The 25,646-nt window shown below is 39.7% G+C and overlaps 1 protein-coding gene across 2 annotated transcripts; it reads left to right on the top strand.

Annotated features, from left to right (window-relative positions):
• Positions 1-795: 795 nt before the first annotated feature.
• Positions 796-25,117, top strand: EMP2 (epithelial membrane protein 2). 2 transcript variants are annotated; one of them, XM_054080656.1, is made up of 5 exons: positions 796-950; positions 15,736-15,847; positions 18,053-18,146; positions 19,490-19,636; positions 20,225-25,117. In XM_054080656.1, exons 2-5 carry the CDS (start codon positions 15,770-15,772, stop codon positions 20,407-20,409), a joined length of 504 nt encoding a protein of 167 aa, XP_053936631.1. In that variant the 5' UTR covers positions 796-950; positions 15,736-15,769; the 3' UTR covers positions 20,410-25,117. The 2 variants fall into 2 exon arrangements, with proteins under 2 accessions (XP_053936631.1, XP_053936633.1); XM_054080658.1 differs by having other exon boundaries at positions 800-971.
• The last annotated feature ends 529 nt before the right edge of the window (positions 25,118-25,646 follow it).

Below are 25,646 nucleotides of genomic sequence, written 5' to 3'. Positions count from 1 at the left end.
CAGCTTATTCCTGCCTTGCTGGTGGTGGTGGTGCTTGGTGAACCTCTCCAGGAGCTCCGCGAGGTGTGGGAATGCTGGGCTCTCCTGAGGTGCTCGGTGACAGCTTTGTAAACGCACATCCTCAGCTCTGCACCCACGAGTTCTAATCCGTGTCGAAAACACCAGAGAAGGCCGAGAAGGAGGAGGAGGCTCTGCCCGAACAGGGCACTCGCTCTAGGTGGGCCCGGGCTCGTCCCTCTGCCCCGGGGAGGAGGCACCTCAGGTTCAGGAGCTGGGGGTCCCTTCCTACCGATGGCTCCTGTGCCTACCCCCAGGGAAAGCCCTCGCCCGTCCCCTCTGCCACTTCCCTTGGCTGAGGCTGTCAGATGGCTGCCGCTCTGCGGGGCGGGATGCGTGATTAGCTCCCGCCGTCCCTCGGGGCTGTGCGGTGAAGCCGGGATGCGGGATGAGCCCTCGAAGCTCTGCGGGGCGGGATGGGGGACAAGGTCCCTCAGGGCTCTACAGGATGGGCAGGATGCGGGAGGAGCCCCTGGAGCTCTGCAGGACGGGCGGGATGCGGGAGGAGCCCTCACACCCCTCTACCGCTGCCCGGAGCGGTCCCTGCCCATCGCAGCACGCCGCACCGCCCTGTCTCGCCCCGCACTGCCCAGCCGCAGGGCGGCTCCGCCCGGAGAGCATCGAGCCCGGCAGCGTCGCCCGAGGCTCTACCCGCCCTACCCAGGCGCCGGGATGGGGAGGGACTGGCTGGAAAGGGGCGGGGCAAAATTCCTCCCGTGCTCCCTCCCCGTACGCGCGCACACACAGAGACTCAGGCAGGCACTTCTGCCTTCGTAGGCGGCCCAGGGGCGTTTTTGCACGTTGTTTTCTTTCCACGCGCAGTTCTTTGCCGCAGTCGTCGCTGCAGGAGGCGGGCGGGACGCTCTGGAGGGTCCCGCGCGGAGCCCCGCGCCGTGAGTAACTCTGCCGGGGGGGTAAGGGGAGAACCGGAAAACTATATTGAGGGGTTTGTTTGTACGAAACAAACCTTCTTTCGTCTCTCGGGGTCTTTGTAGGGGGCGGGGAGGGCTCCGCTTGGCAGCGGGACGGGAAAACTCGGCTCGTGGCGAGCCACTCGGGCTAAAGCGGCAGAAAATCCCTTCTCTCCACGGGAAATCTCTTTTTCGTGCTCTCTGCAGCGGCTTTTGCGCACTCTGGGCTGGTTTGGGCAGCCCCCGCCCGTCGCTGAGCTGTGATCCAGAGCAGATCCCGGGTTGCGATATTTTTTGCCAGCGTTAAACGTTTTTTCCTTTGAGTCAATCTACAGTTTTAACAAGCCAGCCTGTCCTTCTCACTGGTGTTTTTCTTCCCCCTCAACCCCCCACTCTGGAGGTTGTGTGCTGGATACCAGACAGGCAGCTTGCGGGGCTTGTAACTCTGAGGATTGAATTGGAGAGGTCAGCTCCTTGTTTGGACATCTTTAGGAAGAAAAGTGCATCGCTGTCCTTTCCTCAGCAGACATACTCGGAGCTTGCTCCTGCTCATACTGCCACCAAAAACCTGCCTCCATTAATTTCTTAGCAGAAATAGTTTGTTCACATGGTGCAGGAAGGTCTTCTCCCTCCAAAACTGTAAGTGATCAGTAATTATTGCAGTTGAGCGTCTTAAAAGTATCTTCTGACTGGATACAGGGCCGGAGAGAAACCCACCGAATAGCTGTGAATATAGACTAGATTTTCTTAGCGTTTTCTTCAGGAACTTTGAAAGTAAACAGCTATGGTTGGTTAATCTTCAAAAAAAGAAAAAGTACCACTTTCTCGTCTCTTACTTTCAGTCTCTGTACATCCAGTGCTGGTATGTTACCTATGTAAAATAAGCCTTCTTGTCTGCCTGAGCAGATGTTGCTTCTGTCAACTAAAATACTCTGCAATGACTCTTCTATCCAGACCTGCTCTCTGATCTTGATTTTGAAACTTTTTCTGTCCAGGCAGGGTAGGGTAGTTGAGGAAAAGAGTTGTGGGCTGGACTGCAGGACTGAGATTGCATGTGGCTGCTGAGATGGATAGGCAGGAATCCACACAAATGGTGGGGGAGTACTAGGCATGAGTTTTAGTGAAAGGAGAAATGCGAATTGAAGTTTACTGGAGAATCCAGCCACTTTTTAGTATGGGATTGCGTGACAAATTAAATGCCATACTAAGGAATGCATCTGGGGTATAGGTACCTAACAGCTAGTAAAATCAAAACGGAGTGGAAACACGTGTGTATGGAAAACACGTTCACCAGAAGCTGATGTGAGTTTATTCAGTGGAAGATGTAAGGATTTGGCCTTTGCTTCAAAGACATTGAAAGAAGAAACTGTCACTATCTTCTGCATCCCTTTGTGAACTTCAAGAATAGGCTTGGAGAATAGACTGTTGGGATACGTGGGGGAAGATTCGTCCTTCATGCTGAATAAAGACATGTACGGATTTTATCATGTCAACTGCGTGGCTGACATGGACGTTACCAGGTCAGCTGTCTGCCCAGCCAGGAAACCAGGAATTACTCTGCTGATAGCCATCAGCAACGTGAAAGGCAGCAGTGCCCTGAAAATTCTTAGAATCCATTTCTTGTTAGTATGCTCTTTTGGGGAGGAAAACAGTCTGTTAATTATAATTTGAAATAAAAACAACTTACTGTCAGTAGACAAGACACTACTGGTGTTGTATTCTTTATTTGTGGTTTCTGGAAAGACTTCTGTCATAATCACCCAAACAGTGTTGATTATGCTGTGGATCTACCAGTGAAGAAAAATAGTGTGTTCTACTTGCTTGCACAGATTTAAAACCTTGCTAATAAGGGAAGTTGTTCAACAGACAAAGCAGGTCAGGAATGAAGGTCTGCTGCAATGCCATTCTCTTAGACAAGGGTTCTGACTCAATTTTTAGATGCCAGAGTTATTGTTTCTGGCCAACATTGCTTAAAAGAAATTAACGTCTCTACCTTCATCTTATACCTGTTTTCAGTTAATGTACTCTTTCCCCCTTCATTTTATTAGCATCTCTCACTTCATAGTTGCCTAGCATCTTTTCTTACTTTTGTTTTCATGTCTTTTCTTTTGTTGTCTTGTTTGTCTCAAGGTTGTTTCGCATCTTGGGTGTTACATGCCTACAATGATTAGAAGAATGTTGTACTGATGAGTCCCATATAGATATTTAGAGAAGCAAGCCCTTCCTCCATTTTTGCTAAGTATATTAGTTGTAGTTTATTTCCTTTCATAATGCTGTTTCCTTGTCCATTAAAAAATGAGACAGATGGCAGCAGAAGGAGACTCTTCCCTTTTCCCCTCAGTGGTTTGTGTATGTTTTGCTTTTCGACTTATGCTCCATGTTCTATTTGTGTTTTGAGCATCATGTAAGACATGACACCACCACATAAATCAGTACAAGAATGTGTTTAATTAAAGAGATAAGTAGGTCTCTGGGGGCAACATCTTTTATGTTGCTAGCCAGCAGAAGATGTACTTTCCAGGTCTTACTGCCCTATTCCTGTTGGAAGAAGACCCAGCAGAATGAGGCGGTGTGTTATACAGGAACTAATAAGAAAGAGATTTACTCAGAAGCGTACTGAACACTTTGTATAAAATCCATGTGATACTTCAGCACAGCCAAATTTGAAAGTAGAAAGGAATGCACAGCTTTAATAGAAATCAGTTTGGTCTCAGAGGGAAAGCAGGGGAAACATAAGCACAGCACTAAGGAATTCCATTCATGGAATTCAGTGTTTGATAGGGTTGTTTTGGTTTTGGATGCTTGAAGCAAACCAGGGATCTTCGCTTTCTTTATTGAAAGCTTTACTGTTTTAGAGAGCAGATAACTTTGTGAAATAAATCTCAATATGTCAGGTGTTGCTCATGACTTTGCTGGGAAGATAATGATCTTCATTTTTAGAAATTAGATCTTGCTGTGTGGGATTCAAGAGAAAGCCTGATGGCCTGAATTCATCCATCAAAGGAATTATTATTTCTTCACTGAATGAGGAAAAGGCAATTATGCCTTTTTATTTTGCCTATGAAGTTTCATGGGCAGGCTTAATGATGGTATGTGCATGCCAGGTGAAGCCTCGTAATTTGGGTGTGACCTTAAAATATAACCCTCTGGCTGTGTAGAGATGTTCACAGGAGTCTGCAGGTGGGGCAAAAAGTGGACTGACTCAAACACCCCTTAGAGATGGCTATAGGATATATATTTATGGTTTACTTCACTGATTCTTAGACACTATACTGTGTTTGGAATTGCACAGGCTGCAAACAGCCAAGGTGGGCAGTGTGAACACTCAGGTGTTCGATTCAGGCGTTATGTTTCCTGAAATACATCAAAATTATGGCCTTCTTCCAGGCAGAAGGTGACCCCAAATACCCATGTTGAGATGCCTTGTGCTGCTGGTGGTCTCTACAGTTAGTCTGCAGACTCAACTGGTCTGTAAGGCTAACGGTTCTCAATCCACAGAAGGAACAAACCAGCTGCTTAATTCAAACACAGAAACAAACTATCTAGGGACTACAAGAAGAATTTAATGTAGAGTTGAAGAGAGCAGGCTGAGCCTGCCCATTTTTTCATGTGCCAGCGTCTTGATAGGGACTTTACTTGGCACGGTGGCTGGTACGAAGACCTGTGGCTCTGCAGTGACCCAAATACTGTAGAGGCAGCCGGCCTGGTTGAGGTGGAGCCATAGGGTAGAGCAAAGTTGACACAGGTTATAGCAGGAGGTGACTGGGTTCTGTTTCCATAGAGAAACCAGCATGAAGAGCAGCAGTGCAATGAGGGTGCTCAACTGTGCAATGACACAAGTGTTAGAAATCCTTCTATCCAGCCTGGTAAAGTTCATGTGGCAACCTTCAAGCTTTGCTTTAATTGCACCAATTACAAATTAGAATGAAAAAATGACATTCTGAAGGTAGGCTGCATATGAAATCCAATCATATGCTACAGTTTTGCTGTGAAACAAAAGAGCAGTTGTGGAAAAGCTTGCTCTTTTTATTTTATAGCCAACTGTTCTGCTGTCAATAGAGATGTATTTTCACACTCCTGATAGATGATGTGTAAACTCTAAAATAAATAAAACCAAAATTTCTCAATACAGAGCTAGTCAAAGCCAAATCAAAACAAACAGTTTGAAAATTTGACAACAGTGAATGTAACACATATAATTGCTAACAATTTTCGTGGAGCATCTGTTAAAGTTAAAACAATATCAGCTTTCATTTCTACTGAATTGAACGCATTGCTTTCAATCTGGAAAGACAGACCTTTTCTGCCTTTGTGTGTTGGTTAATTAGGTTGAACAACATAAATCACTTGAGCCATTCTGTTGTATCTGGAATGATCTGTGGATAAGCAGCAGTCTGTAGTCAGTTCAGCTCAGGATTTGAGATTTGCTCTTAGAACTGTATTAACGTCTTGAGTGAATGCTGCAGGTGTGCTTTGTTTTGCTGTTCATTGGATAAGACCGAGGACATGTTTAATCTGTCAAGCCGATGACAAGGTCTGGTGTTACACTTGGTCTGTCCCTTCCTTCGCTGATGAGGTATAGAACAGGAACAACCTTAACAGCAATATGTGGCCACACAGTGATTGAGCAGGGGTGAGGCCAGGCCACACCTCAATTCAGTTATTTGCTTCAGAAGCAGGTTCCCAGGAGGCTTGTCATAGTTTGAATAGCTTATTGGTACACCTCCATGTCGTTGTTCCCAGCTCCATGAAATGGCTGTCAGATTCTCTGAGCCAGAGGCAGGGTTGTGCCTGTGGGCTCTGCAGTTCCTGACTGCTGCTCCCAAGCGTTGGGAAGCAATGGTGGCCCTTAAGTTGCCTTCAGAAAAAGGACACAGGCCTTCCTTATTCTATGTAACTTTACCGCTTGAGGATTGAATCCTTCTTAAGGCTAGGTATGTGTCATCAGTCCCCTAATCACTGCTGGTATTACTGCACTGTACCAATCCGCAGTCAGCTTTGCTTCTAGCATTACCTGAAGTCTTTGAAAGGGCATGGGTATCGTGCAAAAGCATGTTGCCAAACGTATGAAGACTTCAAAGAAGCTGTTGGGATGACCTTCAGAGGAGTGAAGATCTGGAGGTCACCAGGTCTACTCCTCTGCTAGTAATATCACTGGATCACATCATCTATTTTGTGGACATAGGTCTTTTATTCCCCTGCTGTGGTGATTGTAAGGTTGTTCCAGAACCTAACAGCTGTCAGAGTTATAATTTCCATCCTAAATGTGCTCACACCTGATTTATAACCATTTGTTTTCATCCTTAGGTTAAAGAGTTCTTCCTTCCATGTGTTTGCCTTGACCTGCGAGCAAGTATATACCTAGTCTGTCCTCATTTTTTAAAATGAACAAGTCAGAACGAGAAGTTCCTGTCTTGTTCAGCTTATGAAAACAAGCTTTTAGCGCTTTCAGACCAGCTTGATTATTAAGAAGGTTTTAATGTGTACTACAACTTTGTAGACTGGTGTCTGCTACACAACTTGAAGCAAACTGGCTGAGCAGTGAGGATGCACTGAACACCTGAAATGATATGTGTTTTCTTTTCAATTTTTAAGTATGTTTAAATTCTGCTCATAGATACTTGGAGTTACAAATCTTTTGCAACAGGTTTTGTAGGTGCCGCTGTGAGACGTGAGAGAATACATGCGTGTTTTCTAGGAAACCAGAAGTTACAGTTGACAAGCAGTTCCTTCTTTCAAATTACTGCTGAATCTTCTCAAACAGATGTGTTCTTTGAGAACTTATCTCTTGAGCAGATTGCTTCCATAGGGTATCTTTCATTAAAGAGCAGGTTTTGTTAGCGTTTGTCCGAAGGAATGTGACTCTGCATAAGCTCTAAGTGGATGAGCAGAGGGTGGAGGGGCCACAAACAATGACTATGGTGGGAATTGGAGATGAACTGTAACCATTTCAGGTGTTATTTACTAATGAGGCAGCCTACCTTACACCACTGTGGATTGCGTTGGAATTTATAAGCAGTCATCGAACGGGTTAGATGTGAAATTACAGTTACGTGGGGTAAAAGTGCAGATACAAGAAAAAGTGCTTTAGGGAAAAAGAAGGATATAAAAAAGATTTACTGCTGAGGAAGATGCTGGTTTGTGCTGCTAGAGGAGGGCAAACATTGTCTTTCTGTCGGAACACACAAAAACTTATAAAGAGCAGTTTTGAAAAGACGAAGGCTTAAAGGCTCTTATTCAAATATGCCTGTAGTCAAGGGTCTGTCTTGTACCTGCTGAACTATCTTCCCAGGGTATAGGGGCTGTTGTACTTCTTTTCCAGGTTTTGCTGGCATATTTGAATACATTTATCTTGCCTCTCTTAAGCTTGAGGCTGTTTTTTAGGATTTTCAGGTAAGACAGCACAAGGCCTATTTTCCCCGTAAGTGCCACTTCCTCACCCAGTGACAGGGTGTTGTATTTGTGTTTTCCCATAAGTCCTGTCCACAAAGGCTTCATGGCAGAGTGACATGCCCCTGCAGTATACACAGTAGGGCCATAGTGAAAGGAGTGGTAGGGCAAGTCTAAACCCAGTCCAAGCTTGTTTGCAGATAAATGACCAATGGAGTTGCAGAAGCAGCATCAATGCTGGCGTCCCTAGGTCAAAACTTCATTAAAAGCATTCCTAAAAAATGAAGAACATCAGATTCTTTGGGTCTCAGAATGCAAAGCTAGCACTTTGCATTTTCATTGCTTTTTTTTTTTTCTTGTTTTCTTTGAGAATGTATGGGATAGTAGGGTTGTAATTTCCCAAACTTTGGAGTTCTGGCTTAATAGCATTGATCTAATGAGGAGGACAGGATGAAAAGGAATGGAGGAATTTCAGGGAAGATCTGCCAGGCCTAAATGTAAGCACGATCTGTTCTGCTTTTGGTAACTAGGTAGGTTTTGGAGAAGGAGCTAAGATTCAGTGTTTATGACATAGATTCAGAAAGAGCTGAAAAAGTACTTCACTATCACCTAAGGCATAGATGATAGGTAGGCCAAGAACATGAGCTTATTCACTACGCATTCACTGTTGGTTAGGGAGCCTCACACAGTACCAACAGGATGGGCAAACAGCCAGCCACCACAGTAACAAAAGGCTTTATTAAGCTACAGATGCACATTTATATTAATCTTGGTGCACACAAAGAGCAGACCTTGGGGCTTTATCGCAAGGCAAGATTTTCTGAAAGAAGCTGGATAAAAATGAAGTCATACTGTAGCTTGCCAGTTTGTCTCCAAGCCCCTGTGTTTTGTTATCAAAATACGTAAAGCAAAATGCTTTGGCTGTGCTGGAGTTTGCTGGGTCTTAACACAACCTGCTGCAAGGGCACCAACATACATACATACATTTTGTTGCATACATACAGTGCTTGTATACAGGGAACATTGTTTCATTTCCTTTTGATTTCCTTGCTTTATGATGAAGGACTTTGAAAAGCAGCTGGAAGTGTAAGTGACAAGCTCTCTTCCTTCCACATAAATAAGGTAGCATGAAGAGCTGTGGGCTTGAGTGTATTCCCAGTTAACTGATTGTTCCTAAACAAAAGGAGCTGATGGTGTCTGTGCCATCTAGGGGCTAACAGTACACTTCGCCCTCTTGTTTCAGGGTCCAGTGTCAAGCACGGGCCTGAAATTTTATTTCTTGAAGAGCATACATTGTTCTTCAGGCTTAAATTTATACCAGGAAAAACCTGTGTGAGAGCCTGTCTACTTTGTAGGCTGTGACTTTCACTTTGCATTTCCCTTCTGGGTTCCTATTCAGTATTGTAGAGATCTGGTCAGAACAAACCAGCACTTCTTAGAGGTTTGCCAGCCAGCGGAAGAGTTCACTGGTTGAAAAAAGACATACTGTCCCTGTATTGACTGTTAGCTCTGGAGAGTGGTGAGACACTGGAACAGGGGGGGTTGAAACTAGATAATCTTTAAGGTTCCTTCCAACCCAAACTATTCTACGATTCTATGATGCTATGATGTGCTTATGCTTTCCAGACTTCTCCTTGAATGATGGAAGGGTTCTTCTGTAGCTGCAACGGAAAGGATCCAAGTGTGTCACAGCTGGGGTATGTGCACAGTGACACAGTGGAGTTCACAGAATGACTGAGGACAATGAGGAAGGGCGCTGCGCTGGGTACTTGTGTCGGGCCAGCCTTGCACCTTGGGCATGTAGCCAGGTTAAGCCTGCAGCCACAGTGACCGACAGGTGATCCAGTGGAAACTACTCAAATCATGGATTAATGTACAGATACCACAGACTGTGAATAGGGTCAGAGCAATAGTCAGCATGGAAAACACTGAAAGAGCAAAGTGTAGAAAGAAAGTATAAGAGTTTGGACATTACCTGCCTCGTTTTAAGGAATATCTCTCAGTAAATTATATGTTGTAATGCCGGTGTTCCCAACTGAAATTAACTCTGACAGGAGGAATATGAAATTGGAGTAAGTTGTTTCAACTGGTATAATTATTCCCTTGGTGTTAAATTTCCTGATTTTCTTGTCTTTCATTTTGTTTCATATTTAGTCATGAGAGAATTGTTGAAATCTTCAAAGCTTTTGTTAGTTTGGGAGAAACTCTGCTGAACTCTGCTGTCTGAACTTCCTTCACTTTTGCTTCCAGTTCTGAGAATCACACAAGAAAAACAGAATCCTTTGCATTTGGTGAAAGAAAAAAAATATATATAAAAAAACCCCCACATTAACAGTATTGTTCTGCTCCTTATGAACCAGGGAATTTTATGCAAGTTTAGAGACAATGGTACGGGCAAAGCTTGAGCCAACTCATGAATTCTCTATCATATGACAGAGACACCATAAGATGTGGTACAAGAACACTGAGCTAAACTAAGCATCATAAGATGACAGATTTCTCATGCTACTAGTATACTGGCTTTTTCTTCTCACTTCACAAATGCAGACCAAATTATAGCACCGAGTAGCAGAAAAACTGATCATTAAGAAGGCTTGCTTTAATTGGATTTTACACCAGTGACCTCAGGAAAGTTCAGCTGAATCAAATCCTTATTGATGGCCCAAGACCTGCTATTCTAGTTGCAGTGAAAAATCTCAGTGTAGAAAGCTGCAAATCCAGTAACTTGTTTCGCAGGATCCTCTACGCCCTCTTTTGGGTGTGTCTTCAGCACACAAACGTGGGTGATGAGAAGTCAGCTCACCTCCTGCCTTGGTCTGTACAGAGCAGGAGCTCCTATGCGGTGTTTTCACTGTGTTTCTAGAAGTTTAGACCCTGCTTGTCTGTATTGAGATTTTCTTCTTATCTGGACTCAGATGAAGATGGTACAAAAACTTGACTTAATCTTAGGAAATGAGAGAAGCAGACAGTGATGTAGGATAAGCTTTAGCCTTCTCAATGCAAATAAGCACAGGATAAACATACTGTACTACGTACATGTTTCTCTGGTTGCAAAAATCAGGTATGCACAAACACAAGAAATACCCTGGCAGCAGAATTTAATCACATGGAAAGAAACAAAAGCAAAGGTTGCGGAGACAACATCTGGACTGGAGTGTAGTTATGAACCTTCTGCTAACAGCTTTCTAAGACAGAGTTTTCCTTTTTGCTTGCTTGCTGTACTGAACAGTAGAAAACTTTCAAATGGATGTGATTCTTTGTACTGCTGGACATTAAAAATAAACTTTATCTTAAAGATAAACAGAATTTTTGGGAGAGGGGGGTGGGTAGTTTGACATAGGGAGACAATCCAGTTTTGTAATGTGTTTGTTTACCACAGTATAGCAGTGTTGGGAACCCTGGCCTGGATTTTTTTTTTTTACTGTGCAGTTCTGTGATCGTCATGCTGTTTTATCTTGTAAAAAGGTACTTGCCTTTGCACGTCTAGAAGATCATGACAGAGGCCCTCCTTAGCCCCTTCTGGTACAGCACATCAGGCTCTCATAATGAAAGTGCAAATTACTGTTTTCAGTAGTTTGTATTACAGAAAAGATTAAAGGTAAGCATGACTGCTGCGTTTATCCTCCCTGTGCAAAATAAGATAGCACTGGAGTATTACCCAAACCCAGTTCTTGTGCACTAATTGAAAAAGTCTTTATTGTTAATATAACGGGCCTTCTGTTTTCAACGTGTTTTGTGTCCTGCAACTTAACAGCATTTGTGGGAAACCCTGTTACCACAGCAAACTGGGATATGTTCAGCAGGATTCTCGTGACTTACTCTTCCTGGGTTCAGTGGCAGTCTGCACTTCCAGCTCAGCTGTACCTGTACTTTTCTGCCCTACAACATACTTTATAAGGTGTATTAAATGGTGAGGTGAGGTATTTAATGCAATTAAAGAATTCATGTTGATATCTAATGTCTGTCTTACTATAAACCCAAAATCTGTTTTTAATGTCAAGTGATGAGCTAAGTCAAATTTTATGTTCTCTTTAGTCAGAGCTTTTCTCAGATTGGTACAGGGAGGTTCCTGAAGTAGCTCCAGATTGACAGGAGAGCAGAGCTGGAAGGGGCCTCTGGAGGTCTTTTAGTCCAGACTCCTGCATTAAGCAGGGTGTTAATTTAAGATGCTCTGGGCCTTGCTTCAGTCAAGTTATTAAGATGTCCAAGAACAGAGATCCCACAGCCTCCTGAGCCCTGCTCCAGTACTTAGTCGTGCTCATTGACTATAATTAAAACATTTTTCACAATTGGTATATTCCTTGTTGTATCTTGTGACTCTTGTCTCTAGTCTTTTCATCATGAACTTCTGAGAAGGGTGACTCCACTATGTCTACTAAAAGGCACCTATAGTGTGTTCAAAAAGCTTTTCTTGCATGTGTGTGTAAAAGCCATTAAAAGAATTCAAACCACTTTGAAGAACGATGAACAACATCCGCTGCATCACCTCAGTCTTCATTCATGCCTATACTTAAAAATCATAAACTTGAGAATGGAAAGCATAATGCATATTACTTTAAGTGGCAGAATGTAAAAAATTACTCTGCCCGGGAAGCTTTTTGTGATCAATACAAATATTTTTACTTGTAATCAAGAGACTAAAACAGAAGAGTTGAGTAATGGTTCATTCATTCAGCAAGACTCCTGTAAGAACAAGATACCTTTTCATAGCAGCATGTATTAGCATTAGTATTAGGACACTGCCTCCAAAGCTGCAAAACAGCAATGGGGAAAACATACAGCAGAATCTCCTATCGTGTCACACACAGATGCCAAAGTTTTAAGTGAAAAGTCTGATTTCTATGCATCTTCTTGACATAGTTGTTTGCATATTCCTGTTCAGTGGAATATTACAAAGTACTTGAATCTCAAATTTATGTGATTTTAAAACTTATTTTCTGTTCTTACTATCAGCCCCTCTTAAGCAATATTTTCTTATGGCTGAATAAATTAACTGTGAGACATTATAGGATTTTAATCTAACCCAAATTGCTGGTTGAGCAGAATTAGTTCAGCCAGATTAAACAGCAGTGCTATCTTATTTGTTCTTGCAGGTACCCCCGATTTTCAGGATTTTTTTCCTGAGTGAGGAAAAAGCCACTGCCAGGTGGCATGCTGTTGGTTTGGCAGGCTTTGGCAGGGATTTCAGCTGCTGCTAAAAGAACCAGGAACAATGGTGAACCTGAAGAGAGTCCTAGAGAAACAGTTACGTGTGAATAAGAAACCAAAAGGACTACAGCTAGTATGCAGAACAGAATGTTACCAAAGTGTTTGGTTAGTAATAAATTATGAAAGAATCATGAATGATAATGCAAACAGTGTTTTCAGGAATTGTCTATGTGAAAACATGGCTGTGTCCTTCTCTTGCTGATAGAGGGAAGGAGCTGCCTGCCGCTAGGAGAGGTACCCAGGCAGGCTGTCCTCAAAGGATCAGGGAGGGAGGAGCTTCTTGCTGAGGGAGTAGAAGAATCTTGAGTATCCAAAATAAACTTTTAAGTTCCAGCGTTATGTGGTTGCTAATAGTCTCCACAGAGAGATAAGTCCAGAGTTTCTGCCTTGAGAGGGATTTAGACACTATCGGAGCTTCTGTGTCGTTGCTGGCTGCGTCTTAGAAGAAGGGAGCTGCCCTTTGTTTCCTGTGCACAGGTCACATAGAGCTTAGCTGGAAGACCCTTCTCTCGTCAGTACTCCTTGTGCAGGCTGTGGTGAACCAGAGACACTCCTTCTTGGTCTCCATGGGAAGAGAAAGTTGGGATGAGTGATTGAAGATGACAGGTCTTTCTGTGTGCTTTGGGGATCCCTGCTCTGGCGTGATAGAGTGGGTAGCAAGTTGTTGTTGTCTTTTCCTGATATTAGTTACTTGGAATTGGTCCGTCTCCTTCCTTTCCCCCAATGTATTTAGTTCCTGTATCTGTGTAGAGTTGTAGCTCTGTGTCCACAGAAGTTGTAGTGGCTCATTAAAGGAGCCATTACCAGCAAGTCAGGAGGAGGCATCTAAAAATGGCTGTTATGAAGGTTCTTCAGAACAGAAACATCAAACTATTCTTATTATCTTTTTTTTTTTATAAAGACAAAACAAAAAGCTCTTTCATTCAATTTCATCTTTATTTGGGTAAAACATAAAATGTCTTCTCATCATCACCCATACATATTTATCCATCCTGTTTGAAACACTTCTGTTTATAGCTGAAAGCAGTGAAACAAAAACATTCACTTGATTGAAGATTAAATGGATCTTTCTGTACTGGCAAGTCTTGATTTTTCAAGGTTGGTTTTAATTAGGTTGATGTTTTCTGTCTCTATTACTTTATGATGCTTCATGTAATAAGCTGAAATTGTATTGTTATTCTTAAAATAATACAGAGTACAATTTGATTCTCTCTCCTTATATGGCAGATGACTGTTGCGTTATTGGCTCCTTAGATACCATCTGTGCAAGAAATGAAACTCAGAAAAAAAACTAACCACAAGATGAGAGTGCTGTATGAAGACTGGTACATTTTACAGTGAAAATATTTTGATGTGGCATTATACAAACCCACAAAATATCTTCTTTTCCTTCTTCTTTCCTTTCATTCAAGAAAGGCTCAATAGAGAGCCATGAATGACATTTCTAGAGGCAGGGGATCTTGAGTCATCAGCAGAATTGGCTCTTTGGAGGAAATTGCCACTTCTGTTCTTTGTTGTGGCCGAGAAGGCAAGGTTTAGCATTGAGAAAATGGGAAGAAATAAAAACTTGAGTAGATGCTTTTATTATTTCAGGATTTGACTTAGCTTTCCCATACAGTCATACCAATTAGATACGGATATAAGGTTATCTGATCAATTTTCATTTTCTCAAAAGCACTTTGGCAGTCTTTGGCTTTGTGTTTTCTATAGCGCTACACTGCAGTGTGACAGCGTACATGTAAAGGATAAGCCTGGAACTTGTAGTCTCTGTTCAGCATGTTTATATGCTGTCTGTTCTCTTTTTGTTAAAATTTTGCAGAGTAGTTGTATTTCGCCGTGATGAGAATGCCAGTGGAGCTGCTGTCAAAGTAGTCCTTTTATTTGATTAAATGCTCCCCGTGATTTGTGATTCTAGTAAATGGCAGCAGGGGAGAGAGGGTTGGGCATGAAAAATATCAGGGAAACAAAAAAAATCATAACTGCCATTTCATCTGAATATTTGCTGTGTTATGTGAATGGGATCATTGGACATCAAGAGAATGCATCCAAAGCAAAGGAGTGGAAAAGCATGCATGATGTACTGATAAGCGATAACATGCAGATAATGCTACAGAATGGAGCACATTAAATGCAAAGAAAAGTATCTGCAAGACTGCAGATTCCTTATAGAGTACAGCATACAGTAATTGGTGAGCATTTCTACACAAGAAGAAGAAAAGATAATATATATACCAAAACCTTCTACCTTTCTGGGTGTTAGTTTTCCCTACTCTATTTGTTATGTACCCACAGATTTCCTGGGGATTCCAGTTCAACTAAAGTTGTGGTTCCTTTGTACACAAGATTTATTTTATTTTTCATTTGAGGTGTGAAATGTTAATAACTGGGTTAGATAATAGTATGAAGATAATAGGTAGACTAGAGAGAGTATGAAGTGACTGAACATAATATAACTAACTGGATTATTACATGACTAATGGGTTTATTCATCCCTACCAGTCAGAGCATTACATTGGAGAAAAATCCATCAATGGATAAAACTTGTAACTATATGAACAAAGGACAACCAGTAGAAACCTAAGGAACAACATAGCTATTACTAAATCTAGGAGGTAGCTATTGACACACTTGATGTTGTTCTACAGGCATCCTTTTGAAATCTGTACATTGACAGCGTGGCTGAAATAAGACCTCACCGTATCTGGTGGAAATTCTAGCATCACATACAAACGAGGCTGTAATTTGAAAAGTATTTCTCTGAAAGTCAACACGAAGGAGTGTTTTATATCCATGCTGGAAAAGCACACAGAAAGAAACTTCTCTGTGTGTTTACTCACTGTAGTCATCTCGCTGGCAGGTTGCAAAATGCACCTCTTGGCTTAATTTCAAGTTGTGATTCATTTTAACACCAGTGATGCAAGTTAAGTATCACGTACAACAAACAGAATTGTTATGCTGATGTAAAGTCTGATTAGGTGAAATCTTTTATCTCTGGAGAAAGAAACGTGCTGTGGATTCAAACTGCATGCGATGTTCCTGACTGACAGCACCTCGCTCTGAAATCTGCTCATGCTGACCTTACTACTGAGCCACATTGAAATAGCATAATGACAAATTGTTCAGTTAACAGCTTTTAAAAACTGTCCATATATGCTCTTACTTTTAACAGATTTGCCTCAGACTAAAGCCTCTGCAGATCAAGGATGTTGATTCTCCTGGCTTTCATTATTGTGTTTCATATAACCTCAGCAGCACTGCTGTTCATCTCAACTATTGACAATGTAAGTGTCATTGCTTCTCTTTTTCTCTCAAACACAGAGATGTTTGGTTGCTTCATAAAAATAAAGTTATTCTTCTCTAGTTGTCTTAAGCTTGCATATTGAAAGCACGTAACTTTGTTAGGCACATGGGTCTGCTTATGCAATTTTGTAACAAATACGCCTTCAATACACGTTGCTGGTATCCATGGATAAGACTATAGAGGTACATGCCGTACATTTGTATGGCATCATGTTATAAGGCCATGTTAGGGAGCTGATCTTCTCCCCTGGAAGATATTTGGCCAGGAAATACATTTACAAATACTGTGCTTGCAAGATGGAGCAGCGGCACTTGGTTCAGCTAGATGGGAAGGAAAGGTTGGCAGGGGGAGGGGAGGGAATCTCTTGTCCTTTTATGTTAAGTACATGAAGTCAAATAGCTCATGATTGTTGCGTGGGGATAATTTCAGTCAAAGTATGCTTTGCCTCAGAAGTGGTTGTCCAAGATGCCCAATTAAGCCATGAAAGAGACAGCATGAATTTATCTGTTTCCATTCAGTTAGGCAGTTTCAGCACAAGTTTTTAGAATAGTTTATATTGCATTCTTTTCAAATTTACTTTTTATTTTTGTGACCAGAAAGAATTTACCTTTCAGTATTTACATCTAGCTCTTGTAACTAGATCTAGATGTAAAGCTGGATTTTGCTCTTTCCAAAACAGCCTGATGTCTTGATTGTGCTCTGGAGTCTTTCTCTAATAGGTTCAGTGTATGTCCAGGCTTTAAGGATTAAAAAAATTGTCTGCTGAAAATACTTCACTATACTCAGAGAAGGTGGTTTGAATCCCTTAGTCTCTTCCAAGACTATGCTCCAGATGAAATGATGTGTTACCCACAACTTTTTATTGCAAATTTATACAAACTCAGATGTTCTCTTTCGGTCAGCCAGCTGATGTGTTCCATTGAAGTAGGTTGTTAACTGAGCACTAAAGCAGTTTATCTCAGCCTGCTCCTTTGAATACTTAGAAAGCTAGAACAGCGGACACAGCAACTTACAAATACAAATTGCTACATACAAATCAGATTATTATAGAAATAAACCCCCATGCACTCTGCTTTGTGTCATTAGCTACTTTTAAACAACTCTGAGCTTAAACTGTGTAACCACGTTCTATTAGGTTTTATCACCTTTCGAGGTTTTTTCTAGTGATGAAAATAACTCTGAAAGGATTATATAGTGCTCAGAGCTGAAAAATAATATATTAGACTTGAACTGCAAAAGCCAAATGAATTTCACCCTGAGAAAGTAATGCTTTTTCTTAAAACAGTTACTATCACATATGTCTGCTGTCATAATACATTATAGCTTTTATTGCAGTATTGTTTACAAAGCTGCACAGTAAGCTGTGAGGTTTCTGGAATGTCTATTTAAGCAGCAGATGCTACCAAGAGTCATATTTAAAAGTCATATTTTTCCAACTCTATTCAAAACAAAGGCCTGAGTAGCTATCGGAACGGGAATGGGTTTCCTGAGGAAATGCCAGTTGTGTGGTATGCTCACAGCATTTCCCAGGCTACCGTAAAAATCTGTTTGGTCATTGTAGTACTATTTTGCATTAAATGTTAAAACATCAAAACTGAAATATCACAGGAGGATCTTAATTTGTTGCTAGCCACTTCCAGTCAGATGCCATAGTATACATTCTGCATTTGCTACATGTCAAAATTAAGTTGAGATTATTTCAATTCACTGTCAGGAACCACAAAATTTATAAAGTGCATCTGGTTCATAGATGTATACTCTGCTGTTTCCTGCAAATTAAAAAGTGCTGTGCCTTTAGAGGGTTGTGCATCCTAAACAGGGTCAAGATGAACAAGGCAGATCTTGTCTAGGTTCTTAAAGAGTGAGCAATCACTGACTCCAAAATTTCTGCCTGAACAGTAGAAAATCCTTTGGACTTCGGGCTGTTTAAGGTTGCCATCTATTCCCTTTTTGATGTGACACTGGTCTAAAATGAAAATGGCACCTGAATAATGATATGTCCTTTATTCCAAAGTGCTATTAGATCTCAAATGTAGTTGGAATGGTTAATTATCAAAACTGCGCAGAAATTTGTTCCGGCTGATGTATGTGAACAGGAGGCACCCGGGCGACTAAGGAGTTTTGTGGTTTGTTTGTTTGGGTTGGTTTTTTTTGCCTGCAAGAGCTCTTTACATTTATTTTGCAGGCATGGTGGGTAGGAGATAATTTTTATACAGATGTCTGGAGGATGTGTTCCATGAATACTAGTACCTGTATGGCTATTACTGATCAGTTCAGAGGTGAGTGTCTCACCATGCGTCTGTTTCAGTTCCTTTAGCATGAAATCTGCTGAAATTGCCACAAACTTTGCAGGGGCAGGGATATAATTGTTTAAAAAACTGCATGCTGTAACTATTTAAGTCTTCTAAAAATTTTCATACTAACTTTTCATTTTGGAAAAGCAAATTGTTCCAGTGGTTTCTGTAAGAGGAAAACAGAGGGAACTGTCACGTGCTCTTGAAAGCCCAATGCAAAAGTGTAAGCACAAACAATGGGTGCTAATGTGTTCTTAAAATATTAGATGAGGTAAAATTAATGAAGTCCTCTGAAAGAGAGGCTGAATTTGTCTCAGACTTGAACTTTAGCCTCCAAAGATGAAGCTAAAAATACTGGCTGCGTATGGCCATGGGGAAAAAAGTGGAAGAAAGTCAGACCATTAGCTGAAGTTTCAGCAAAGGACTTCATGTATAACACAGCCCAAAATCCTGCTTTACAAAAATAAAACAGTTTTCAAATGTTAAGTTCACTCTAGTCCTGTACTTTCAATCTTTGCGTATATTAAATAGGTGGATGATTTGAAGAGACACGTATCCATAAAGTAGGTTTGTTTTCGAAGCATCAGGTTGGTTTAAAGCGTATCTGTGCTGCACTGAGATGATCCATTATGCACAGCCATGTCTAAGCTAACATCAACGTCACAGATTTGCATTTGATATCTGTGTTACTATGCATTCATTGAAATTAGGCACCAGAACCAGCTAGATGATGAGTAGCTCACGTCTGTCTGCTGGCCACAGGGCTGCTAACTGCAATGTAGCTGTGCTAGAGGAAAGCTGCTGTAAGGAGGTTATCGGTGTAGCTTAGATTGTCCTTATTATTGCAGCAGTTACACAAAGCAGCTACATGTAGTTACAGATGTATTAGTTACTTTATGTCCTAGTTATAGCAAAGTAATTCACAGGATGAAAAACCATAATCACTTTTCTGCCAAGTGTGGATATCCTCTCTGGTTATATCTTATTGGACAGAGCTGTCTCCAGGTCTGATAAGAGGCCCAGGTCTGCACTTGTCAGCGATACGGGGCACCTGGCAGTTTCACTGTGGTTTCAGTGCATAGGTGGTAGCAGAGGATGTGGTGTGGGAGTCTCTTCAGTATTTTTATTCCGTTTTATGAAAAGCTTTTAAAAGTCCTTAAGCCACTGGCTGTATTAATACCAAGGCATCCCAGGCAATGCTTGCATAACTGGTTTGCTGTAACTGCTGAACTCCTGCTTACAGAATGTAGCTCTGCCCCTTTACTCGTTGCAAGAGTAGCCAAAGAAAGAAGCTGTATTTTTAATCAAGGCTTCTTTTGTTTTTGCAGAGTATCAATCAATTCAGGCTGTTCAGGCCACCATGATCCTATCTACAATTTTCTGTTGTGTGGCATTTCTGGTTTTCATTCTTCAACTCTTCCGTCTAAAGCAAGGAGAAAGATTTGTGTTAACCTCTGTTATCCAGCTCCTGTCATGTGAGTGATTTTTCAACACTTGTGACTTTAATGATATTTGCATGAAAGTAGGAAAGGGAAGGGGAAAAAGGTTTCAAAAAGAATGAGTTGCACAAGAAATTGGTAGGGCTCTTGAGGTCATTGCTTATCATTCAGATTTGTTTAAACAGTGAACTCTTCCATTCTGTACTATTTAGGCAGTTAAAACATGGAAGACATCACTACTCAGAATAAAGTCATTTAAATTTTGAAAGGAAAGAGTCTGAGATTGTGAACTGCTTCAACAAATCAAATAACTCTGTAATAGTTACAGGCAGATACTTCCTTAACTTTTTATTAGTCTTTAAAACTATCCAGATGTTTGGAATCATTTTGTGTTCATTAAAAATGACATAAATACACAACAGCACTTCAGATTTAATCCATGCCAAAGAAACTGAAGACATGTCCTGAAATGCTTCCGGTTGAGTTTGAGGATGGAATATGAGTGTCTGCAAAAAGATAGACAATGCTGGAGACAGCCAGCAGAAGAGAGACAGGGAATAGTTGTTATGCATATTGATAATATTTTAATATGCTAAACTTTTTGCTATTTTCTTCCTCCTCCAGGTCTGTGTGTTATGATTGCAGTTTCCATTTATACAGATAGGCATGAAGAACTGCACAAGAGCCATGAATACAGCATTGAAGTTTCTGAAGGCCGATATGGCTATTCCTTTGTCTTAGCCTGGATTGCATTTGCCTTTACTCTGATCAGCGGTGTTATGTACCTAATATTAAGGAAGCGTAAATAATTGTCAGCAGCTAGTTATTTCTGTCACTACAGTACAAAACCAAATTCCAGTAACCATTTTGTATATAATCATTTACACGGTTTTGTAGTAAAAGTATTGTTTCTCTAAAAATGTACTGTGTTCTTGGTATAAAACAGAATTAAAAAAAAATAAAGGCAGGTTTAATGGAATGCCTGGCACTGACAGGTCAGGAGCCTGAGCAGGACAGAGCCAAGTTGTTTCTTTTACATAGGTCATCATCATAAATGGTTTTCCCTTTACTAGACATTAACAGTTTGTTCCTGTCTTCTAGTAGATAGCAAATAAAGCCTATGCAAATTAATTTGTAAGCAATGTGCTAACTATATTTCAGGACCAGATGTATCCCTTTGGGATGGGATAAATATAGGGGGGTTAAAAATAAGGCCCATATCACAATGAAAAAGCAAACAATTATAAAAGCCCAAAGCTGCATTCAGTGCGTCTGTTCTGGCAGAGGAGTGGTGTTCTACCATTTATAATGTGCAGTAAGTGTTATCAAGCTTTTGTTAAAACCACTTGCTTTGCAAAAGTAAACAACTCCTTTTCGTACTCCAGCAAATTATTTAATTTAAGCATACAGAGTCTTTGGTGGGAGAATTTACCAGCAAATTCATGGCACAACTTGGGACCGTAATAATTTGAGCAGTAGGAAAGACCTCACTCAAGTCCTATATCTGTTTATTTTTGTGCTGTGCATTGTCCTTCTGGACGGAAGAAGAAGGGGGGAAAAGAGCATTGCCTTTCCTATAGCTACAAATTTCTAAGCAAATTAATGATCAAGCAATGCCAAATTTAGGTTTTTACAGCAAAATGCAACATGTTCATTACACTGGGCTTTTATAATATAGTGATTTCATATCTAATATATCATTTACAGAAGCATTCCTGGAGTTTGCCCATTAGGAAATTGGTCTTTAAAAAATTAATTCAAAATTCCTTTGTGGATTTTACTTGAACTAAACATTCCGACTAAATAAATCAAAGTGCAATTACTATGCTTATAAATTCTAGGATAGTTTTTAAAGATAAAATGACTTGGTGATTTTTATTTTTCAATAATGTAAGATAAATCTGTACTGTAATACCAGGCTTAACTCCTCAGCAGTGTAATATTGGCTTCGGGTGATGGTGATTTGGGAGCTGGGAGATCCATGTGGAGAATGAAGTGCCTTTTTCTGATTAGTCACAGCTTTGATGCTTAAATATAGATTTGGCTTTCTAAGAGCACTAACCATATGTTTATTTTAGTGTATTAACTACAGCCAGGCCAATATACAGGCAATAAAAAAGTAAGTAGGTTTTGAATGAGGTTTTATACTTAACATATAATAAATTTGTTATTACAAATTAGTGTAGCTTTACTAAAGTTGATACTTACTGCATTATAAATCAGCTCATAGTCTGACCCATTTCTTCAGATAATTCATCCTTGATGTCTCGAAAGGAAAAGGTGAGGTGCATAACTGTATAGGAACTGCCTCCAACATGATTAATAGGTTGTATAGTTTTATCTCTATTCCTTGAATGTCCTAAAATGCTTTGGCATGTACAACTCAACTTATGGGAGCAAAGAAAGCCCAGCAAGACTGTTAAGAATTTAGACCAGTAAGCAGAACAACACATTAACAATAATAATAGTACAACCCCCAAATCAGTTGGAGCAAAATGCATTCTCACCAGTCCAGCAGTATGATAGTATTTGGTCAGTCATTTTTCTCCTACTGGGAACGTTCTGTATTTCAAGAATTATTACCTACTTTTAAAAAAAGCGTTTCTACAGTTTGCTGAATACATTTCAGATTCAAAACTTGATTTTTGCTTGTGAACAGAATGTATCTTAAAAGAGCAGCTGCAGGTTTAAAGTTGGAAGTGAATAGACTGTTAGGTAGGCATTTTTCTAGTTTTATTCAAACACAAAATAGTAAGGGAAATTCTTAAGGAAATATGTTTTTAAAGTATTTTATATCTAGAAGACAGTTCTGTAAAATTGTAAGTTAGGCTGTTATGCCACTGACTTGAAGAGATGCTCCTTCAGTTTCTTACCTTGATAATATTTAAAGATTTATATATATGTGAACCACACAGCTAAATTCCACAGTAAAAACTCCACCCCTTTAATATAATCTGAAAAGCGCCCACACCACCGTGTACAAACCACAGCATATGCATGATGCTGCATAAAGCAGAACAGATGGGAATGGTCTGCATATCAAAAAAACAAATGCCAAAACAGTTTGAACTAGTGTTTTAACAGGACAAACATATTCTAGAATATACTTTCTACCGGATATGCCTTTAAAATATACCATTTTCTATGCTCTATATTTTCTGAAACTGTGCACAACAATAAAGCTAAAACAAATTCTGGTACCGTAGTAGCAAGCTTAATACATTTAGCAATCCGACCTTGTCTTTAAGCTTGGGATAAATTTACACAATGTTGAATGAGAAATAGTTGAGTACTTGTGTAAACAGGTAAAATTAAATTCTTCCTGCCTGTACTAGAACCACGGGCTAATTATTTTTGTCCCTTGTTGAAGATCTTCCAGAGTAAGCAGAGAAAATATTAGTGTATTGAATATTAAGTGTCTGGTGTCAAAAGAATAGCCGAGTAATGCAAGATCCACAGTTACTAGTTACTTGTAAGGCTTTTTTTCAGCATTTGCAGAAGTTTTTTTTTCTGATGTGATGCAAAATTGTTACTAAGGTTTTCATGGAACAGACCCAAGTGATAACTGTGTAGGGAAACACAGTCTGGATGAGTTTCTGTAAAAGTCCATGCAGAGCAATCCCCTTCAGATTTTGGACATAAGTTATTTTTAGTTTCAGCATTCTGAGGAGCATCTCTGAATTCTTCAGCAACTTCTGAACAAAAAGGGGTCCTTGGCATGGAGGAAGATATGGAAATTGCTTGACAGTCTAGGCACCAAGACAAAACCAGTTGTGATTTAAACAAAGAGCAACAATAACAAGTAAGACAGTTAAACTATTTTTTATTCATATTAACTTAGTGTCATGTAAATCTATAAACTTCTGAATTGTAACAGTCTATATAATTTCTAGACTAAAGCAAGTGTCAGAGATTATCTGATGTTCACACATTAATATTCAGCACACTGCTGATGTTCATTTTCTATCTATCCAGTAAAATTTTCCCCAAAGTGAAAAATACTGTTTACTCATTACTAATAACAACTTTGAACAGCAAATTGTGTGCTATCAACAGGAGTGCTGAAGAGGTTATCGTTATATCTAGAGGGATATTTACTTCCTTTGGTTCATTACTGCACTAACTGAATTTCTAGATTGGGCGGTTGTGTTCTTTTCTTCTTACTCCCCCGCCCCTTAATACATTTAGCCAAAAAGCCACAAACTTTTACTTAAAGCAAACTTAAACTTATATTATAAGGCATGTACTTTGTTTTGGAACAGGTGTACAGTGCACAGATGAATAAAATTGCAGGTACCTTCATGAAATTCAACTGTTACAATAAATTTCAACAGATATGAAACAATCCCGATAATATCCAAACTACATCATGCAGTGTGGGTTTTGGTCTATTTTACTGCTGCTTCTTGGAGAAAAAAAGTTCATGTTCTATTTCTTTAAAAAAAAAAAATGAAAACTGCATTTGTAAAAAAGGCAGCTGTAAAAAAAGTGTTATTGTCAGAAATATTAAAGTTAAGAAAACTTCATTTAAACCACATACACACACATTGCTAGAAAGGAGAGGGTAGGAATGTAACACGTGTACAGCTTCACAGACTCAACCTTCTTTATATGTTACAAGCAAGAAGTAAAGAGGTGCCATATTCTCTTGAGAAGGTTTTTTTTTAATATTGCTTTAAGCATTTTCATTTACTTTTTAGTAAAATACTTTAAGCATAAGTAAGATTTTTCTGCTGAAAATATCTGTATTGAACTAAAACTGTTCTGGAACCTAAAATCTCATAGTGTAAAACTTTAAATCCTGTCAGCAAATAATGTTTTCACACATTTTAGGCATGACAAATTTGGAGGAGGAGGGCGGGAAAGGAAGGATAAAGACAAAGTAAAGGAAAAAGAAGATAAGGGGGGAAGGAAGACTGGAAGAAAGTTTTGGAGTTACGGTTTTCTGTGTGTTTGTTTCTAATGTCAGTATGTCCTGGCATTTACTTATTTGCTTACTTCTAAAAAAAAAAGGTTGCTGTTCCAATACCTTTACAATCGAGCCTCCTCGTGGTAAAAGAGAAGCCTGCTCCTTCAAAGCCCAACTGTTTAAACACTGGTCCTTTCCCATTTGAAAAGGTCTTTAAAAAGTCTAACTTTACATAAAATTCTAAACCATCCTGCTCAGAATGCTCACTTTATTACAATATTATTTATAGAACGGAGTCAAGCATGGTAAAAAAATGAAGTGTTTCTACCATTTAAAATATATATTAAATGTCAATAATTTACATTCAAAAAAATTAAATTAACCCTTTCCTCTTTCTATGTTATTCCCTGAAAAGAGTGTTGTAATAATAAAACAGTCGGTTGGATGTATAAAAGTTTATCTCAGTGCACATCGTACTAGACTTTTAATTGTTTTAATTTAAACATTTTTAAACTTATGTTAAGTCTATGGATAGACATCTTGATAAAGCATGCTAATGTATCAATTTAAAAAACACATACAAAAATCTAGTACATCTGCATGCATTTCAGAATCACAATTAGATTTTAATAACATTTTGAAAATAAAAGACATGAGTAGGTGTCAATATTCTAGATGTACTTTGTATATTCTGCAGTAAATTCATTAGCACACGTGGATTCACCATTGAATTTCAATACCTGAATTATTTGCAGTTGCCAAATTTCGGTTTTCCACTGAGATCAGTATGACTTCCTCAAAACTGATAAAAAAATAGATAAAACTTGTTTGGGAACACAATTAGTTATTTTTTTTTAAAAAAGATATTAAAAATAGCTACACAAATCTATCAAACATTAAAAGCTGAGATAATTGATTAAGAAATTAATTCAAACAACAAAATATTGGCACAGTAAATTAACTTTAATAAATTATGGTGCCGAGAGAAAAAAAAGTCATTTAACTTAGAACTGGTACATCACTCCACTTTACATGCTATGCATTGGTAATAATCATATTCTATACATCTATTATAGAAATAAACCAGAATTTCTACCATCTTAATAAAACAAAGTTATTCCATTTGCTTTATGAAAA

Source organism: Cuculus canorus, chromosome 15, assembly GCF_017976375.1.
Source record: "Cuculus canorus isolate bCucCan1 chromosome 15, bCucCan1.pri, whole genome shotgun sequence".
NCBI classification, from domain to species: Eukaryota; Metazoa; Chordata; class Aves; order Cuculiformes; family Cuculidae; genus Cuculus; species Cuculus canorus.
The sequence above is the reverse complement of the archived record's forward strand: the minus strand, read 5'-3'. Positions and strand labels throughout refer to the sequence as shown.

Bases quoted from the DNA above. Each gene is read 5' to 3' on its own strand.
- EMP2 (XM_054080656.1), top strand. From the start codon at position 15,770: ATGTTGATTCTCCTGGCTTTCATTATTGTGTTTCATATAACCTCAGCA. The intron at 18,147-19,489 runs GTGAGTGTCTCA...TTGTTTTTGCAG, and splicing joins TATTACTGATCAGTTCAGAG to AGTATCAATCAATTCAGGCT. The intron at 19,637-20,224 runs GTGAGTGATTTT...TTCCTCCTCCAG, and splicing joins TGTTATCCAGCTCCTGTCAT to GTCTGTGTGTTATGATTGCA.